The sequence below is a fragment of the Erpetoichthys calabaricus genome, chromosome 17 (genome assembly GCF_900747795.2).
Source record: "Erpetoichthys calabaricus chromosome 17, fErpCal1.3, whole genome shotgun sequence".
In the NCBI taxonomy this organism is placed as follows: domain Eukaryota; kingdom Metazoa; phylum Chordata; class Cladistia; order Polypteriformes; family Polypteridae; genus Erpetoichthys; species Erpetoichthys calabaricus.
The window spans coordinates 100,850,599-100,867,909 of record NC_041410.2 but is presented as its reverse complement, the minus strand read 5'-3'; the positions used below and the strand labels follow the sequence as shown (position 1 = coordinate 100,867,909).

Genomic DNA, 17,311 nt, shown 5'->3' with positions numbered 1-17,311 from the left:
AAACGTCAGTGGGCTCCTCTCAATGATGCCCAATTTGCTAACATTGTGACTACTGCAGTTACTTCATCTTCCACTGGATGGCAGCAGCGTGTTCCAGTTAATCCTAAAATAACATGGAGTCTTTAAGCTGGCTCGGAGAAGTTAAAAAAGCCAGAAATTCCGGGACCTCTGCTGAATTGAGACTTTGGATCGAAATGTGTTTCCTGGCAACAGGCAAAATGAAACCAGATCACAGGGCCGTGTGTCACACAGAGAGAAATCAGGAATCTTCACCAAAGAAATGCACCAGAAAAACTCCATTAAGTAATTCTGACTTTCAAATCACCAGGCATCCAAACTCTGAAGTGTCTGCTTTCCTCCTAAGGGTCACGTAGAGCCAGAGCCTGCAGCATTGGCCATAAGGAAGGACAGCTGGCCATAGAAGGGCGTACACACACTCACGCAGTATACAACAAACTAAGGAAGAACAGGCAGAATCTGGCAGTTGAACCCATGTTCTGTGGGCTGGACAGCACTAGTGTTAATCAAAATGCCAGCCTGCTTCTATGACACTTCCCCCTGGTCTCTTTAAATATGTCACCTTCCTCGACCATTCATTCTAAGATCTGCTCTGCACCCTCCTCTTCACCCAGCCAGCATTGACCTTCCCGATTTCCAGGGACTTCTGGCCTCAGGGTGGTGGACCAAAGCCTTGGTTAAAGTACCTCTGCGAGTCGCAGAGTAATAATGAAATGAGGAGTAAGTGAGCCCAAACCTACCATGCAAGGACTATGCCATAGAGGACCCAACACTGTTAGGAGTCTCCCAGACCTCACGTCATACTTGATCCACTGGCTGTCACGTTGTGCCCAAATGTTCTCATCTGCCTCACTCTGCTCTCTGGTAAGCCATACTGGCCATAATACAACTCACTCCTGTGTCCTCCTCCTCTTTCTTCAAACCCCAATGTCTATCAACTGTCCTATCCTCTCAAAAAAAGAGGAATGCATCCCAGCTGGCACGCACCCATTTTCCAGAAGACTTCTAAGCCTCATTCTCTGACTCCACCCCAGTAGGGGATTCACACTTTGAACTGGTAGGCTTTGGTGAAAATACAGGATGGTAGTGAGTGTAAATGTAGCCTTTCCCATTTGTACAGACGTAGGGCATATGATGCACTGTAGGTGTTTAACATGGCTCTGCAGACAAAGCTTATGAAATAACATGCTACACATCACTTGATTCTTAGGTAATGGGCAAAAGAGTTAATAAGCCCTCGTTCCAAGCGGCTGACTTACAGGGGCACAGAGTTATTCAACAATGTTTCATGCAAAAAAGAGATAATATGTGCAAAGGAACTGGCACTCAGTGCAATTGCCACCTGCTGTGCCACTGATGCCTGCTCTCCGTGACAGGTAGTCTGTCCCCCTGGTAATGAAGTCTGCCAATGCATTGTCGACCCTAAGCAACCTGAGAAGTAATTGACACTGCAGTTGTGCAAGTCATGAGCTACACAGAACAAATCCTTCAGCTAAAGCCATGAACTGCCCTGACCTCTCACCTCCCTGGAATTTGCTTCTTTTCTTATCATTCATGGAGCCCTGGCACTCAGCTAGTTCCCACCTGCAGCATGGCAGCTGCTTTCACTTGCCTGCTGATTTGAAATTTTGGCGTACTGGAACTGTCCTCATGAAGCTGCTTGCTTTACTCTGTCACACCTGAAGCTTGCTTGTTATCCACCTGCTTCATCTTTGCTCGTTGAGTTTTGGATGTCGAAGATCATTTTTATAGTGAAAGCTCTCTGTGTCCAGGTGGCTCAGTGGTTTGCACTTTCTCTTTGTGTTACTCCTAAAGACGTTGAGAGTTGCACCGTGTTAGCCATAGATTGATACAGGGGAAAGTAGGGAGAATGGACACCTTTTATTGGCTAACTAATGAGATTACAAACGCAAGCTTTCGAGGCAGCTAAGGCCCCTTCATCAGGCGAGGTGTAACTCTCGAAAGCTTGCATTTGTCATCTATTTAGTACGCCAATAAAAGGTGTCATTTCACACTGCTTTCTCCTAAAGAAGTTGAAATGAATCATTATGTGGGGATCAGTGTGCAATACAATGGACAGGTTTGATATCCAAGGTTAGCTATTTTTTAATCATTTTGCAATGGAATAAAGCTCAGGCAGCAAACCTACCCCATTACAAAAGGGGGGCTTTCTGTAGCGCTCATGCGGTGTGACCTAAACAATCCTCCAGCCCAATTACACAGAACACCTCAGCCAACCCCTAACGAAATGTAACCCTGCTACAATTCAAAGAATATTGTACCTTCACGTTTCCAGGGATCAAATGCCATTAGTGTCACTAAGTGCCCTACGCTGTCTACTTCGCTCACAAAAGGACAGCTAAGTCCTGAACCATTCATTTCATCTGCCGAGGCTCAAGGTGTAGAAAGTATGCGGTCCTCGAGATCGGCGAACTTCTCCAAATGTACGAAATTGCACGAAGTGCATGTGCCCTGTGGGTTCAATGAAAAGGAGCCGCAGGAGCTCTCTAGGAATGAGCGATCCCTCAGCAGCGTCCTAGGCGGTCAGCACTAGGACCAAGCGGAGCTGACAAGGCTCGTGTTTCTCCGTGAAGCCAAACGTAGCGATCAGGAGGAGAACAGAGACTTTAGGCATCGAGGCTGTCCTTACAATGACATATTTACAACATGCCTCTCCAGGAAGGGTCCAGTTACACTGAAGGACTGGGCGAGCGAGCGCCGCGAGAGGAGGCGAAGCAGCCAAGTGAGGCCAGCGAATCAGGATTGTGCGGATGTCGTGGGACAAAGAGAGCGGGCGTTTGTGAGCATCGCGCGTGAGTGTGGCAAAAAAGCGATCGAGTGTGCAAGAAAGTAAGCGTGTGTGTGGAACGGAGTAAGTGATCGAGTTGCAAAAGAAAGGTGGGCAATCTAGTGAAAACTTTAATGAGAGCTAAAGTGAGTTTGGAACGAAGTTTGTGCGGGGCTGGCGGATTATCCGAGAAAGTGCGCACTCATGTGTAAACAAGTAAGCGAGCGTGTGCGTGACTGGCTGCGTGAGATTGTGGCTGCCTGAGGTAGCTGGGTCGCTGGTCCACGGGAATTCGGCACAGTGTTCGTTACCGCAGCTCCGAGGCTATCACCTGAGCCCACGAAGATGGGCACGAGTAACCCAGCCTGGACTCTGCGCTTGCTGCTTGGACTATGCTGGATTTTACTTTGTAAGGCTCAAGGAGAGGCGTCGGATAACAATCGGAGACAAATGATCCGCTGGGAGAACAACGGCCGGGTGTACAGCCTCTTAAACAGCGGTCCCGAGTACCTGCCCGCGGGGCAGGAACAGCAGGGCAGAACTCCCTGGGTGATCCTTGCTGACTCCGCTTCTCGGAGGACACCGGGAAACACGCGCAGGCAGGCACCTTCTTCCCCCAGAGAAACCGTTCGCGGGCAAACTCGACATCCTTTTGGGTTCGGCCAGGTTCCGGATAACTGGAGACAAGGAGCGGCGGAGGACAGCAGCAGCATCAGTTCAAACCGATTTCAGCCGTCTTCGTCTGGCCGAGCGCGACAAGGCTGGTCATCGTCGTCGTTTTCTTCTTCATCTTCACTGTACCCGCCTGTCAACGTGCCATCGTACCCACAGTACCCTTTACCGCGGCAGCCTCAGTATAATTTTCCTTACAATTCCAATCCTTTCCCTCTTCCGGAACAGGATGAAAGCTACTATGACCCTTATTCCACAGGGAACGGCTATCGCGCAGGTGAAGCTTTCTTTGGAGGGGAGGACCGCGCCAGACAATCCTTTGGGCATCGGAGCGAGCAACAGCCCTACTATCCGGCTCCTGTCCGACCTTATGTGCCAAATTCACCGGCAGAGTTGCCTCCAGAGCCGCAAGCGCCGATTTCCGACGCCCTGGACCACAGGTACACGCACAACCTGTACAACGTGGATACGGCTCGAAGGGCCGAAGCGAGCTCCGCTACTGCTCGAAGTCCGCCCCACCGGCCCTCCTCGGGAGCTGATGTACCTCAGGTTCCGCCCGCACGACGCCCGGACCTCCCTGCAGCGGGAGCGGAGGAGTGGTCGCCTGCGCAGCCCAGGAGCGGCAGTGTCGGGAACGTGTACAGGAGTGAGCAGAGAGGTGAGCACAGCCTGGCTGAAATGTTTTGATTGCATTTGCAGTAAAAGGAAGCTTTAATAGTCGAGTTGACCAGAATGGCTAAAGGGGGAAAGATGACCGAGCCAGGTGGCACGGTGGTGCAGTGGCCCGGGCTGCTCCTGTAAGGGTTAGCATGGCAGTTCTGGTCATGATCCTCCCACCATGGCCCTTTATGTTTGTGTGTGTTTGATTTATTACTATTATTTTTTATGTGTGGTGTGAGGGATTGGAATCTCGGCAAAGGATGGATCCTGTCTTGTGTTCACTAATAACAGATCAGTTCTTTCACACATGTTGATCCAGTAATAGAATAAACAGATTCGGGAAATGGAAGAATGGATTTGTGCTGACCAGTTTGAGATCAGTCATACAGTTAGTATTATCCCTTTCTATTTCCCATTGGACCCAACTAGGCACTGCCTATTGAAATACAGCAGAAATGCCCATTTGACAGGGATCAATGAGAACGGATGATGCTCATTCTGTCTTTAATGCTAAATCCATCCACCCATTTCTGACGTCAGCCTTACTTAAGGAAAGGGGCGTCCAAAGCCGTTCCTGGTAGTATTGCACAAAGGCGAGAACCTACACTGGAATAATGCCAGTCCAATGCAGGGCATCTACACCGACATAGCTGACCAGCTTTCACTCATTTATAGTAAATCTACATGTAGACTGAAATGGTGGCCCATTATACGGGGGTCAATAAAAAGTAACAGGGGTCACTTTTTTGTCAAATAGCCTGTACACCACTGAAATGATGTTGGTTATTTATCTGACTTCACAGTATTCATGAAGGAAGGCTGTTGAGACCTTTCAGGCAGCTGTGTGAGGTCCGCTGAAGTGGATATGGCACAGAGAGCAACTCAAGGGAGAGCAGTGTCCACATAACCATTAATGTAACTTCTCGGCCGCCTTCTGTCCAGCATCCTTAACAGTCTTAAAATATTCACCTATTGACTCTTTTTAATGTGCCCAGTTTAGTTGAATTTGGTTTACATACCCTTAGCCATTAGCATGGCGGTGTGATCTGCTGGCCCACAGTCACGTCCTTGAGAAAGTGGCCTTTCCATAAAAGCCTGTCATGGTGAAGTGACAGGTGCCATGTTCAGTTCCTTCACAGCCCTCTTCATGAAGTACAGGCCCAGTTGGTTACTAAATTGTGCAACCCCAGAGAAAATAATTTTCTAGTCAGGCAGAGCAGGCAAAGTCACAGTCCTGACGCCTCAGGTCACTCTGCAACTTGGGAAGTGTGTGCCAAAATCCACAACAGGAAAATCTGAAGCCACTTGATTCCAAGGCTTCCAGTATCTCAGATGTAACAATCCATGGCCTGGGGTGGAGGCACAAAACGAAACAAAATGGAGTAGGGTCTCTAACAGCTTGTAATAAATAGCAGCACAGAAACCGTTGCAGTAACAGTCAGCAGCTCTAATCGGGGTCACTCGACTAAAGCACTGAGTCTTCTACTCAGAGACCCATGGGACGGACCTTTTTACAGCCTCCCACCTGTGTTTTATTTTTCCATGGATTCATCTGGAGATCAAAATGACGGTGTGCATTGGTACCTTCTGATTAGTAAGTAGAGCCTTGGCCATTAAAAGCTTACGTGCAAGACGGAGGATTTGGAAATTAGCCTTAAGCTTACATGGAAGCCGGTAGAAGGACTCAAGGTCAAGGGTTATGAAGCTTGACTTTCTCATTCTTGCTTTAACTGAATGCTATAAATGAAATGATCTGAGTAGCCTGAGGGAGTCTATTCCACTAGAACCATGGCAAGTCCTCTCTGCATTCTTCATAGTATTGCACCAGAATGTTTTAACTGGAAAGAAGTAGGCTTTATATGAACCTATGTTGTGCAAAACTCATGCTTAGGTCTACGTCATTCCTACTAATCAATACGGTTTCTGTTTTTCTGCTTTCAAACACAAGTCACTCACCCAGTCTTGTGAATTACTCACACAAAAGACAAGACATTGTTTGGTCTGAAGGAAAGTTACTTCCAAATGTCCCACACTGGCAAGGGAGCATAAGCGTTGTTTGTAATAACATCTCTAGGCGGCATTTAAAGTGAGAACAGCAATGATCCAAGTGTGGACACAAAACAGTTAAGCAGAAATGGCGAGCAGCTAGCAGACGTTCGCATCCTTCACATGGTTATCATTTGATGGTATCAGGAATATTTTACTACTGTGTGGCAGGGTATGGCCAAATTCCCCAAACAGAAACGGTTCATTAAACACTAACAGGTGACGAATGGGCCCTTGTCACATTCTCCAGGTCATTCATAGAGTGCCTTTCAGAAAACACTCAGCTCTGGCATTGTCTGCTCTCGGGTTCTTGGCTGCTCACACCCTGAACCTCATGCCAGACACTTTGGTTAGCAGTGGAATTTTCACATCTGCTGGGCAAATGAACACAATGAGCACCTTAGGTATGGCCCTGTAAGCTTAATCATGTCCTAATTCTTAACTCTGCTGACCGTCTTGGTGTCCACATTATAGCCTGCTTGCTCCATTGGCAAACATTGAGCTCCTCAGAGTCATCGTTATTTATTTAAAGTGATGTCTCTGTTCACCAGGTGCCACTATTTGAACTTTTCAACTTGCACAATGTTGTTCTGAACATCTCCAACAAAGTGCCAGTGCACAGTCTGGCCAAGATCAGCAGTAGACAACATGCCAAGCTAGGCTGGCATTAGAGGGCTCTCAAGACTTTTAGAGAATGGCAGATGGGAGCGAAATTAAGCTAAGAGTTAGACAGGGCTTCAGTTAGGGAGACAGAGTTGCCATATGTGGAAGACTCAGCCACTGTCATCATAAATTGCGCTTAAACCTGACTTTGACCTCAATACTGGATGAAAAGCTTCAGCATACATGATGAGGGGTGAGGAACTAAATCAGTCCAGTATGGTATCTGCTGTTTATGGTGCGCAGTCAAGGTGCTAGACATGGCTCGTGAGTTTTTAATTTGGGTTCAAACTGCAAGTTCTCTGCCTTCCGTCCAGGAATGCAGGTGATGGACGCAGTATTATGTCAATTCAGAAATTCCCTTTGGCTTTGTGTGTAAGCTGACTGCTTCTCTTTACAGGCCTGCCAGACCTGACGCCTGACCCAAACTACGTGCAGGCCTCCACCTACATCCAACGAGCCCATCTGTACTCTCTTCGCTGTGCCTCTGAGGAGAAATGTCTCGCCAGGTATGAGGCGCTTGAAATCCTGCTTGTAAGCACATGTCTCGGCCTGCTTGGATTCCACAGAGAAATAGTGGGTTATGGGTGCTGGCGCCATTTCCACATGATGTTGAAGAGAAGAATGTGTGTGCTCTGCACTGCCAGCACTCAACTCCATTCTTGTTTTATTCTACAGCTCTGCCTACGGGCCTGACGTCTCTGATTACGACATCAGGATTCTCCTCCGTTTCCCCCAGAGGGTCAAGAACCAAGGAGGTGCTGACTTCCTGCCCAACAGGCCGCACCACGCTTGGGAATGGCACAGCTGTCATCAGTAAGTGTTTCGGTCATATGGGGGCAACCTGCAAGTGTGGCTCCGCCTCTCACTTAGAAACCTTGCTATGTGCCATGGGTACAAGTCAGCCATCAAGCCCGCACTTGCCTGTCTTGTCTACCCAGCAGCTGTAGAGGTGACGTATTCGTGTTTGCACTTGTCCGCCATCCTCAGGCTTGTTTGTCTCCCGCTGTGACTGCACTCTGAGTGCACAAGGAGGCTGCAGTCTTCTTCCATATTTAGCTCTCCTCCTCCTCCTCCTTTCCCTTGTTATGCTTGAATTGAACCAAATTTTCTTCTATGCTCCACCTGTGAATTACACGCCTCCCTATCGGATTTGACGCTCAGTGAGATCTTGGCCTCTTTGACTGCTGTTTTCCAGCATTTTGAAAATTCACTCAGTTCGAATGAAAGTGAAAGCAATCGATGCTGCCATGGTACACCAGCCTCTAACACTAACCCTGTCTGGTCGTAGTCAGTTTATGGGCCTGTTTGAGACCCGCGGCTTAGTGAGGCTTAGTGCGGTGCGTGGCACATGATGTCGGGCTCAGCGTGCTGCTTCAGTACCTTTGAGCCCAGGGCTCTATTGTTAGTCCTGTGAATAGCCCACCTCTGATGATGTTTCCAGTGATGACTGCTCAGCCCCAGCTTCCCCCTACTGGCCACACTGGGAAATGCAAGAATCCCCTTTGACGGCCTTGAGGCAGTTAGTGGCTCTTGTTAAATATTCATCTAGTGGGGGCGCCAGGTTTGCTTCAGTGATAGGAATTTCCAGACTGAAAGATGCCTTGTTATTTACTAGTTATGCGATTAACATGTTCTTCACAGCCACCGTGCCAACATGTTTGTCCCACTATCTGTCCCAGTTGTGTCCACATGAGCATCAAGCTCCTGTTTGAGTGTCCATTTAATGGGGGCTAGCATCAGACGAAAAGAAGAACCCTGAAGGGGAAGCCATACACAATTAGGAGTTGCCAATTAAGCGATCATGTGTTTGGAATGACATAAGTAGAACATACGGTTAAAAACCAGACTGCTAATTGAACCCAGATCCCAATGCTGGCTTAGTGCTGTGCCAGTGTTTAGTGTAAGTGTCCCAACAGTGTCACTGACTGGTACAGAACGTGTGAGGCACCCTAAGCCTTTTGTTACAAATGTGACAATGACTGTACCTTGCGTCTGAACTCCTGCCCTGTTTCATTTCACTGGATAATCTGCGTCACGTGGTCATGTTATTGTGAAAGAAGGACTAATGGCTGTCCCAAGGCACAAAGTGGCAAGTGGCACAAAAGGACACTCTGGTGGGGTGTGTGGAGTAAGCTCGAGGAGGATTACAGTGTCAGAGAAGAGGATCGGGACTGGGAAGGGTTACTTTTCCCAAGGCTGCCACAGCTATAGCAGAGGCCTTGTTCTTCTTCCTCTAACTGTATTCCTTTGCTCCTTCCCTACTTTCTTATTACCAGCCTACTCCCAACATGCTGCCTCCTCAGCTCCGTCAATGCCATGTTTAGGAGCTGTGGGGATTCCCAGAGGAATGTCATACCTATTGGTGTAAATGACCAGTTGGCATTCAAGTTGCTGTTGATTAACTACTTGGTTTGCACAAAATGCCATTAAACATGAGCTCTTTCTTTGTGCAAATAAAAGCAAACCAGACACAGTGGTAATTGCAGATGTCCAAATCCACTTTGGCTACAAACATACCACTCCGGTGGATCTGGTTATTATTTCTTTTCTATTACGGCGAGGTGAAAGGTCACATCTCTTCACATTGTGGACAAATCAGGTGCCCATTTTGATGGGGCCTTCACATGAAATCTCCCACTGGGAAGCTTGTATTTCCCTTTTGTACAAACACAGCATAACGCTGTCACCATGTCATCCCACTTTGCCCTGCTCTCCTCCAGCTGGCTGAGAAAGCCACCATCCACTGTGTTCCTTGGTCTGAGTGTCAGTCGGACCCATTAAGTCTGGTGTCCTGCATCATCGCACACCACACTGGTTACCTTTGTATGGTTGGTGGTCTCTTCTTTTCGCTTGTCCTCTTTGACCAGCATGGCCTCCTACTTCATGTGTCCAGCTCTGTAATGAAGGTCAGTGCCATGGATCAGCATACCATCTGGCTGAGTTATCATAGCACTGCTGGGTGATGTCCGCTTGTTTATTTTTGCGCAGTGTTCACCCCATTTGGACAAAGCAAATAACCTTTACTTAACATGGTGCCATTTCTATTTTAGAATTAGGGCTGAGGCAGGATAAATTGGCATCCCTGTGGAACGCAATGCCACCCTGTATCCTCTTTGATACCATCAGCCATCTGGAAGCCTGGTGTGACAGTGGCTGTCACATCTCAGCTTCTTTTAGGAGTTTATGACCATGACCAGGGTCCCGCTTATTTTCTTTAGGTCTTTCTTTCTATATGTGAGTGACCACTACATTTCTCTTTCCGGTCTCTATGGATGAACATTAGGTACGAATGTGGCTTGCCAGGGTGACCCTGCTTGTTGTTCTCTACTTATACCTATATGGCTTTACTCTTCTTTGTTCGAAGTGGCATCTTGTACTTTAACTCAAAAACGATTTTGTGTTGCTGGTCATTGTGAAGTGAATGTTGGTTTATTCTTCAGAACAGTGACATTGCTGTTACAGTGTTGTGAAGGAGGAAGGTGCGCGTCACAAGCAGAGTGAAGGCTCGGGTGTTAATGACAAGTCTCTACCTGGAGGGATGTTGGTTTAACTCAGCAGGCCCAGCCATCAATTCATGTCTAGGACACGGGGAGAATGCTACTTTAGCGCAAAAGGAAGTGACACAGGACCAATGTGCCTTGGAAGACTGGCAGCCTGTCACCCAGAGGCCAGAGCTCACTGTTCTGGCCTGGAATTTAAGGGAAAGCTCAGAACAGGGAAGTCATTTAGCAGAGGCTCCTCTATGGCGGGCCACCAGCAGCTGCTCAAACATTGCTTGAGTGCTTGGAAGCCAAAGGTCAATAATCAGCAGGGCCGGGAACGATAAATGCCCTGCAAAGAAAGGAAAGGCTTGTGCCCTGGAGAAAGTGAGTAATGTCACACACTGTAAAACACAGAGCACAGGTGTCCATTTACCTTCTCAGACTGAGGCCCTTCAAGTGAATGGCGCTGTGGCCTGTGAGCTCAGCTCTTGTGCTTCAGCTCAGTTCTCCTCCTAAGCACAGCAATGCAGGAAATCAGCCTAACGCCCATAATGGTCAACTAGCATACCAGAGCTCTTAGGAAATCCAGAGCGGAAATCCTGTTTGGATTTGCGATAAACTAACAATGCCATGGAGAAATGTCTGTTCCAAATGTGAAAATATGTATGAGCTCAGTGCCGAGGGCATTAATGGGAAACAGCAGGCTGCCCTTTTGAAACCTTCTCGGGAAGAAGTAGCTCTGATTTCAAACAAGCATACAGGTATGGCGACAGAGCATGAGAATGCAGTGCCTTGTAGCCCCCATGTGTTGTGGGCATGGGTACTGGCACTGGAGCACTGGTTCACCCAGCATTTGTCTCTAAAGGCATAGCTTTCCAGCGAGAGAGAGCAGCACCAATTAAAGGACAAAAATAGGGAGCGCCAATTCAGAATGAAAATGTGATCATTTTGGAATGTGCAGGGGCAGTAGCTCAGGCCCCCACAGCAGTGAAAAGAAGGAACTGGCCTTTCATTTCAAGGAGGCGTCATCTGCTCATAGAGTCACAAAATCTTGAAGGTGTCTTCCACTAGGCCTGAAATCATGTGCAAAAAACGTCAAGTGATTTTGGCTGAGGGGAGTACCCCATACCCGGCCACCCAGTCACAAAGACTTTGATGTGCTCATCTTCTAGGGACTCCAGCTGCCCCTATCTGCTGATGTGCCTTACTCTTCTCCTCTATTGTGAGCTGGTCCTGTCTGAATATTTTTGCATGGGTTTATGTGTTGATGTATATCGTCTGCATGTGTCCAATGAGTAGCTATTAGGGCAGACACACAGAAGGGCTGGCCACCTTTGGCCTTCCTCCTGCTTCCTGTTTATTTGGTTTCTTCATCTTCAGACCATAAGTTAATCAAACTGCCTTATAATTCTAACACTAATTGTTCTGATGCATTTGAAGAGAGTGCTAAAGTATTCCTGTGTAACTTTCCAAAAGCCATGCTACACTTACACATGAAGCCAACAGATGCTGTTCTACAAGGTCCCTACACAATTATTTCTTTACTGTAATGTTTATTGAACACACTGTCTAGAGGTGTGAGGAGATGTTTCAAGATGGGTGTGCTGCTGACACAAAGTAAACTTCAGTCAGTCAGTCATTGTCCAACCCGCTATATCCTAACACAGGATCACGGGGGTCTGCTGGAACACAGGGTGCAAGGCAGGAACAAATCCTGGGCAGGGCGCCAGCCCACCGCATGGCACACACACTCACACACCAAGCTGTGACTTCATAAGTTTCTATTTGTGACATATTTTGTTGTAGTAAAACATTGAGACCTCTAGAGGGCACTCAACCAAAACACAAGATCTTTCACTAAGATTTCAATCCCAGGCATAAGAGAAGCTTTTATGAAAACAGGTTTAGTGTGATAGCCCAAATAGATTATAATGCTAAGTAGAGGAAAAAGATTTGGAAGGGCAGTTGCCTAACCTGGGTGAACCAAGAAAACAGCCATTACACTGATGACCCTGAATTTCTGCCTTCTACTAGTGTTCAGTAGTGGGCTTCATAAAGGCACAGTCCTTGAGTTGAAGTTACGCTTTAGAGAATCCTGCGTCCTGATGACCAGAGCAGAGCTCTTCTTTATGACAAACGATACACTTCATGTCGAGCTTTGAAAGATGGAAATAAACGACTCCCTTTCAGAATTTGTTCTTTAATACCTGGCCCGGTCACATGCCCAGAAGTCTTCATCTGCTTTGTGGTTTTGGCCTGATAGGTTTGATCTCTTTTGGTTTTCTTTGGTGTTTGTCCATCTGGTAATGCTTCAGGACCGTCCAGAGGAGAGCAGCTGTCTTTTACTCACACAAATGCCTCGATGCCTTGTTTCACATAAAGCACCTGTAAATGTTTCATTTTGCTATAACTAAACGTGAAGCATTTCTTTATGTGTTTGAATACTTCAAATATGCTGAATCAAGAGTACATGTCAGGGCATGAGATTGCCACGTTAAGGCAAGAAGCAGAACAAGAAATCTCTAGGGCACATCCAATCTTTGTGACCAGGACATGCCACCCCAGACACCTGAGTCCTTGTGATGGATTTGCTGACATGCTGCTTTTATTAAAGCCTGACAGAATGATAAAAACACAGGGCAGATAAACATGGCAGGTGCTCTCGATGTTACCGATACTGACCGTGCAGTTGTCGCTGGCCCCAGGATCTGTAAATAGGCAGCCAAAATGATCAGAAATTGTTTGTAAGGATCTCTCCTGCACATAAAAAGATGTCTGAAAGAGTAAATAGTCTAGGAGAGGGAATTCAATTATTCTCGCCCAGAAGCTGAATGTGGCCAATCAGCATGGAAACTGTGGAGGTGTCTGTGCTGAATGGATTTAGCCTGAAAGAACGATGATTACTTGTGCTCCTTACTGAGAATTGTGCTCCGTTTTATTTTATGAGTCACAGCAGATTTTTAACATATCAGAATGTCAGCAAAACACTTTTGAACCTCAGTATATCATAGAATTGGCAGCTTCAAAGCAGATCCTTGTAAAGAAAGCAGAATATTTATGCCATTTAGTCAGCAGGACCTTTAAAGGACATTGCAACAGCACACATGAATAAATGGCTGACCTTTATTATACAGCATCATTCAATTGCCATCACCACTTCATTTAAGCACATTTCAGTTTAAGTGACCTGCTCAGAGTGAAACAGTAGATCAGAAGATGGCACTGGACTCTTCTTAGCCATTATACTGATCATAAGAGTCAAAATTGAGGTGTCACCTTCACATCTGCAGAGGCTTTACCTTGGCTAGTACCTCTTTGCAAGGACTGAGAAAGTTACTCCATGAAGAGGTGAGACATTTGGAGAGATAAAGAAGGACTGGCGCTGATAAACATCAAGTGTGGATTGGTGAAGGCTCAGGTAGGTGGCCTATGGTTAGGCCAGGGTGTCAGCCTAGCAGAATAGTGAAGCTCTAAGAGAAGAAAGGAACACTGACAGAGGACAAAGATGCTTTGGAAGGGTCCCAGTTACACCAATGACCAGACAATGCAGTGGAACGCCACGGTCTGCTTATCTTGGAGAGTTCATTATTGCTGTCAGAGATGGCATCTATCGTTACTCACCCTGTGCCAGACGCAGCCTGCAGATTGTGAGCCGAGCAGAGACTTGACAGGAAGGTTGTGTTGAACTGCAGGAGGTCGAGATTAGTTGAGGGGTCCTGATCAGTGATGTCTGCCTGCCCTGACCCAGTATTGTCACTTATTAATTTTTAAAACGAGACCTTCTTAAAATATCATCTTCCACCAAAAAAAGTGAAAAGCAGAACATCAGCATTAGGGTGATGCACCTCTGCAATATGCTGACAGTTCTGCCGGTCTTCTTCTCTTTCATGCCCACAGGCACTACCACAGCATGGATGGGTTCAGCCACTATGACCTGCTGGATGCCAACACTGGGCGCAAAGTGGCTGAGGGGCACAAGGCCAGCTTCTGCCTGGAAGACACAACCTGTGACTTTGGCCATCTAAAGCGTTATGCCTGCACATCCCACACTCAGGTAACAAGGATTTTTTTCAATGGGCCAAAGAGTGTCCCGTTGCCTAAAGTACATCCATCTTTAGAAAGCCTAATGAGAACAGTGCATGGAAACTGATGAGCTGGCCGCCTAGTGCCTTGCAGCTTTTCTGCTGTGTAAAAGACAGACGTGAAGCTGGCTGATAGCAAGGGAAGGCTGCACTGTTCCTACCACTCGCCTGCGATTGTGCCTGTGCCAGCGTTCACCATATTCTCCCTCTTGGCTCTGTTTTAGTTCACTCATGGAAATGTGCCATCCTTTGTAAGAGTGGACAGCCTATGCTGCTTCCTTTGTTTTGGGCACCTGAAACACAGTTCTTGATGTGCTCATAAGGTGATTTCTAAAAGTACGAGTAATGGTTTTCCTCTCTTTAAGGGTTTAAGTCCAGGATGTTACGATACTTACAATGCAGACATTGACTGCCAGTGGATTGACATCACAGATGTACCACCAGGAAACTATATACTCAAGGTATAGCGCTGCCCTCGGGTTGCCTTTCTCTTTCATTCTTGTCCTCTCAAGTTCTGTACATTCCCAGAATTTCTGGGACTTTTGTGTGATTCAGCAGGTTTAAAACTCACTGCAGTCCTCCTCATTTTGGATTGAGTGTTAGCTGCGCTTTTGTTCAGTCCTCTATCTTTGTGGTATGTGCTCCTCTTCCTCAAGAAGTGATGGAAGTGAAGTGGCCAGCTCTCTTTGGCTCAGCTCCCAGCACTGCCTGCATCACTTCAAGGGGTGGGGAGGGACAGGAATTGCTGTTACCTGCCTTCTGTTTGTCTTCCTCCAGATACAAGTGAATCCCAAGTACTCTGTGATGGAGTCAGACTTCACCAACAACGTGGTGCGCTGCAACATCCATTACAATGGGCGCTTTGTTTCCACTACAAACTGCAGGATCTCCCAGTAAGCGGAGGCTTTATATTCAGTTTAGCTTCAGTGCGGGGATGTCTGCCTGTTTGTACACGAAGCACCGTGTCCACAGATTAGATTATCTCTCGTCGAGTACCTCTAAGTAATCACCTTTTTTCTTTTTTTCTTTATTTCTTTGTTTCTTTGTTTCTCTGAGGTCCTAGTCGCATGGCTGACTGAACCATCTGCTGCTGTAGGTTGCTCTTTTGTAGGACTCAACACACACGTAATGCACGTCTCACTGGGTCAGCAGCAGTGACCAGCTGGTACTTTGCCCTCGGCTTCATCGGGACAGCAGTGAGACAGCACTTCTTATAAAGGCCGAGAGAAATTCGGGGATCCAGTTAGAGACTAGACATCTGCTTGAAGCATCCATCATCAAGCATGAGTGTGTGAGTGCCTAACCATTAGCTGTAAAAACATTGAACTTGACTTTCTGCTCAATAAATTGTAGCCTGTAGAGTTTGCATGAGTGCTGGTGGCTTGGCTGAACTCTTCCACCTGTGAAAATCACCACTGCTGGAGGAAGAGCAGCCCACTGCTCTTTTTCTGGTATCTTGAGGTTGTGCATTTTCCAGACATCAGTGTGTCTACCAATGATTTTTTTTTTTCCTAAACTGGTCCCACTCTATTCACTGGAACTGCTGTTCTGAAAGTAGTTGTGAAGGGACATGAAAGTTATGGAATTAAAGTAGGCAGAAAACTAATCAGCGATAACAAAAATAAGGAGATCCACTCATCCATGTTTCCATTTATGGACCATTTGTATTCCAGTGTAGAGTCGGGAGGAGTTGAATTTTCTCCTCAAGTATCAGGTGGGAGATGAGTGCCAATCCCGGACAGGATGCCAGTTCATTTTCAGCGAATACATACACAATGTCAATTTAGCATCGTCATTCAATGGACACTCTTATGAATAAGGGGTGCAATTTGGAACCAAAAGGGGTTCTTCCTAGGGGTTCCCATTTTTAGTTCCCAAAAGAACCATCTGTATAAAGATTCCTAAAAGAACCCTTAATTATTTAGATTAATAACAGGCTCCATAATGAACTATGAACAGATATTAAAAGATTTGTGAAATGCCAGTGAGTTCTTGATTTTAATGGGACTCTTACTGTCCCACAGGCTCAGTTCAGGTTTTCTCAGTCTCTTGCTTCTTGCTAGGTCACCTACTGCACATTAAAGATTTCTGCTTGCCCTCATCTTAGGAACCTTTTCAAAGCCCAAAGAACCAGCGTCATACGCAAAGTACCCGTCACAGAATGAAACACTTCTTTGTCAAGCAGTAAAGTGCCGTTAAAGAAACCATTGTTTTTAAGAGTGTAGCAGGAACGTGTCTGAACAGTGAGAGAGAACCAATGAAAACTCACATGGAAATGGGTGGACAGCGAACTGCACACATTGGCTGTGTGGAAGCAGCATTTGGCCATCTGATCTAATAATGATTTCAATTTATCGCGAGCAATGACCAAAAAAAGGGGTGGCAGAGTGTTACAATCACAGCTCTGCTTCTTTGAGAGCAGTTGCTCCCTTCGTGGAGTTTGCATGTTCTCTCTGTGTCCATATGGGTTTCCTTCCACAGTCGAGAGACCTGTCGCTTCTGTGAATTGATGCTGTGAAAGTGGCCATTGTGTGTTGACTGTGCGACGGACCAGCGCCACTCTCCAGGTGGCTGATGATTGCTGGGAGAGGATCCTGGTGCCCTAGATAAGAGGCCTTGGAAATGATTGGATGGACAAAGAAATGTCCGAGAGCCTCCGTCCGGCTGACATCACAGCTCTGCAGCAGCATTTGACCCGTGAAAGGCATTTAATAAAATAAAGCAGACTGGGAGGCAATTGATTTTTTATTTGAATTTTTTTTTAACTCGCTTTTAAGTTATTTTGGATAAATGAGGTGGAGAGGATTGGTGAGTTTGTTAGGCTGAAAGGTCAGTTCTCACCAATATAGTTTTAAAGTTTTTTTGGGGGATCATTCATTTATATTCTTACTTTCTGTGGT

The 17,311-nt window shown here is 46.6% G+C and overlaps 1 protein-coding gene across 1 annotated transcript; it reads left to right on the top strand.

Annotated features, from left to right (window-relative positions):
- The first annotated feature begins 2,639 nt into the window (after positions 1-2,639).
- Positions 2,640-15,770, top strand: loxl1 (lysyl oxidase-like 1). Its single transcript, XM_028822624.2, has 7 exons — positions 2,640-4,136; positions 7,245-7,353; positions 7,523-7,660; positions 14,227-14,383; positions 14,777-14,872; positions 15,189-15,304; positions 15,468-15,770. The coding sequence occupies exons 1-7, from the start codon at positions 3,152-3,154 to the stop codon at positions 15,472-15,474; spliced, it is 1,608 nt and encodes a 535-aa protein (XP_028678457.1). The 5' UTR covers positions 2,640-3,151; the 3' UTR covers positions 15,475-15,770.
- The last annotated feature ends 1,541 nt before the right edge of the window (positions 15,771-17,311 follow it).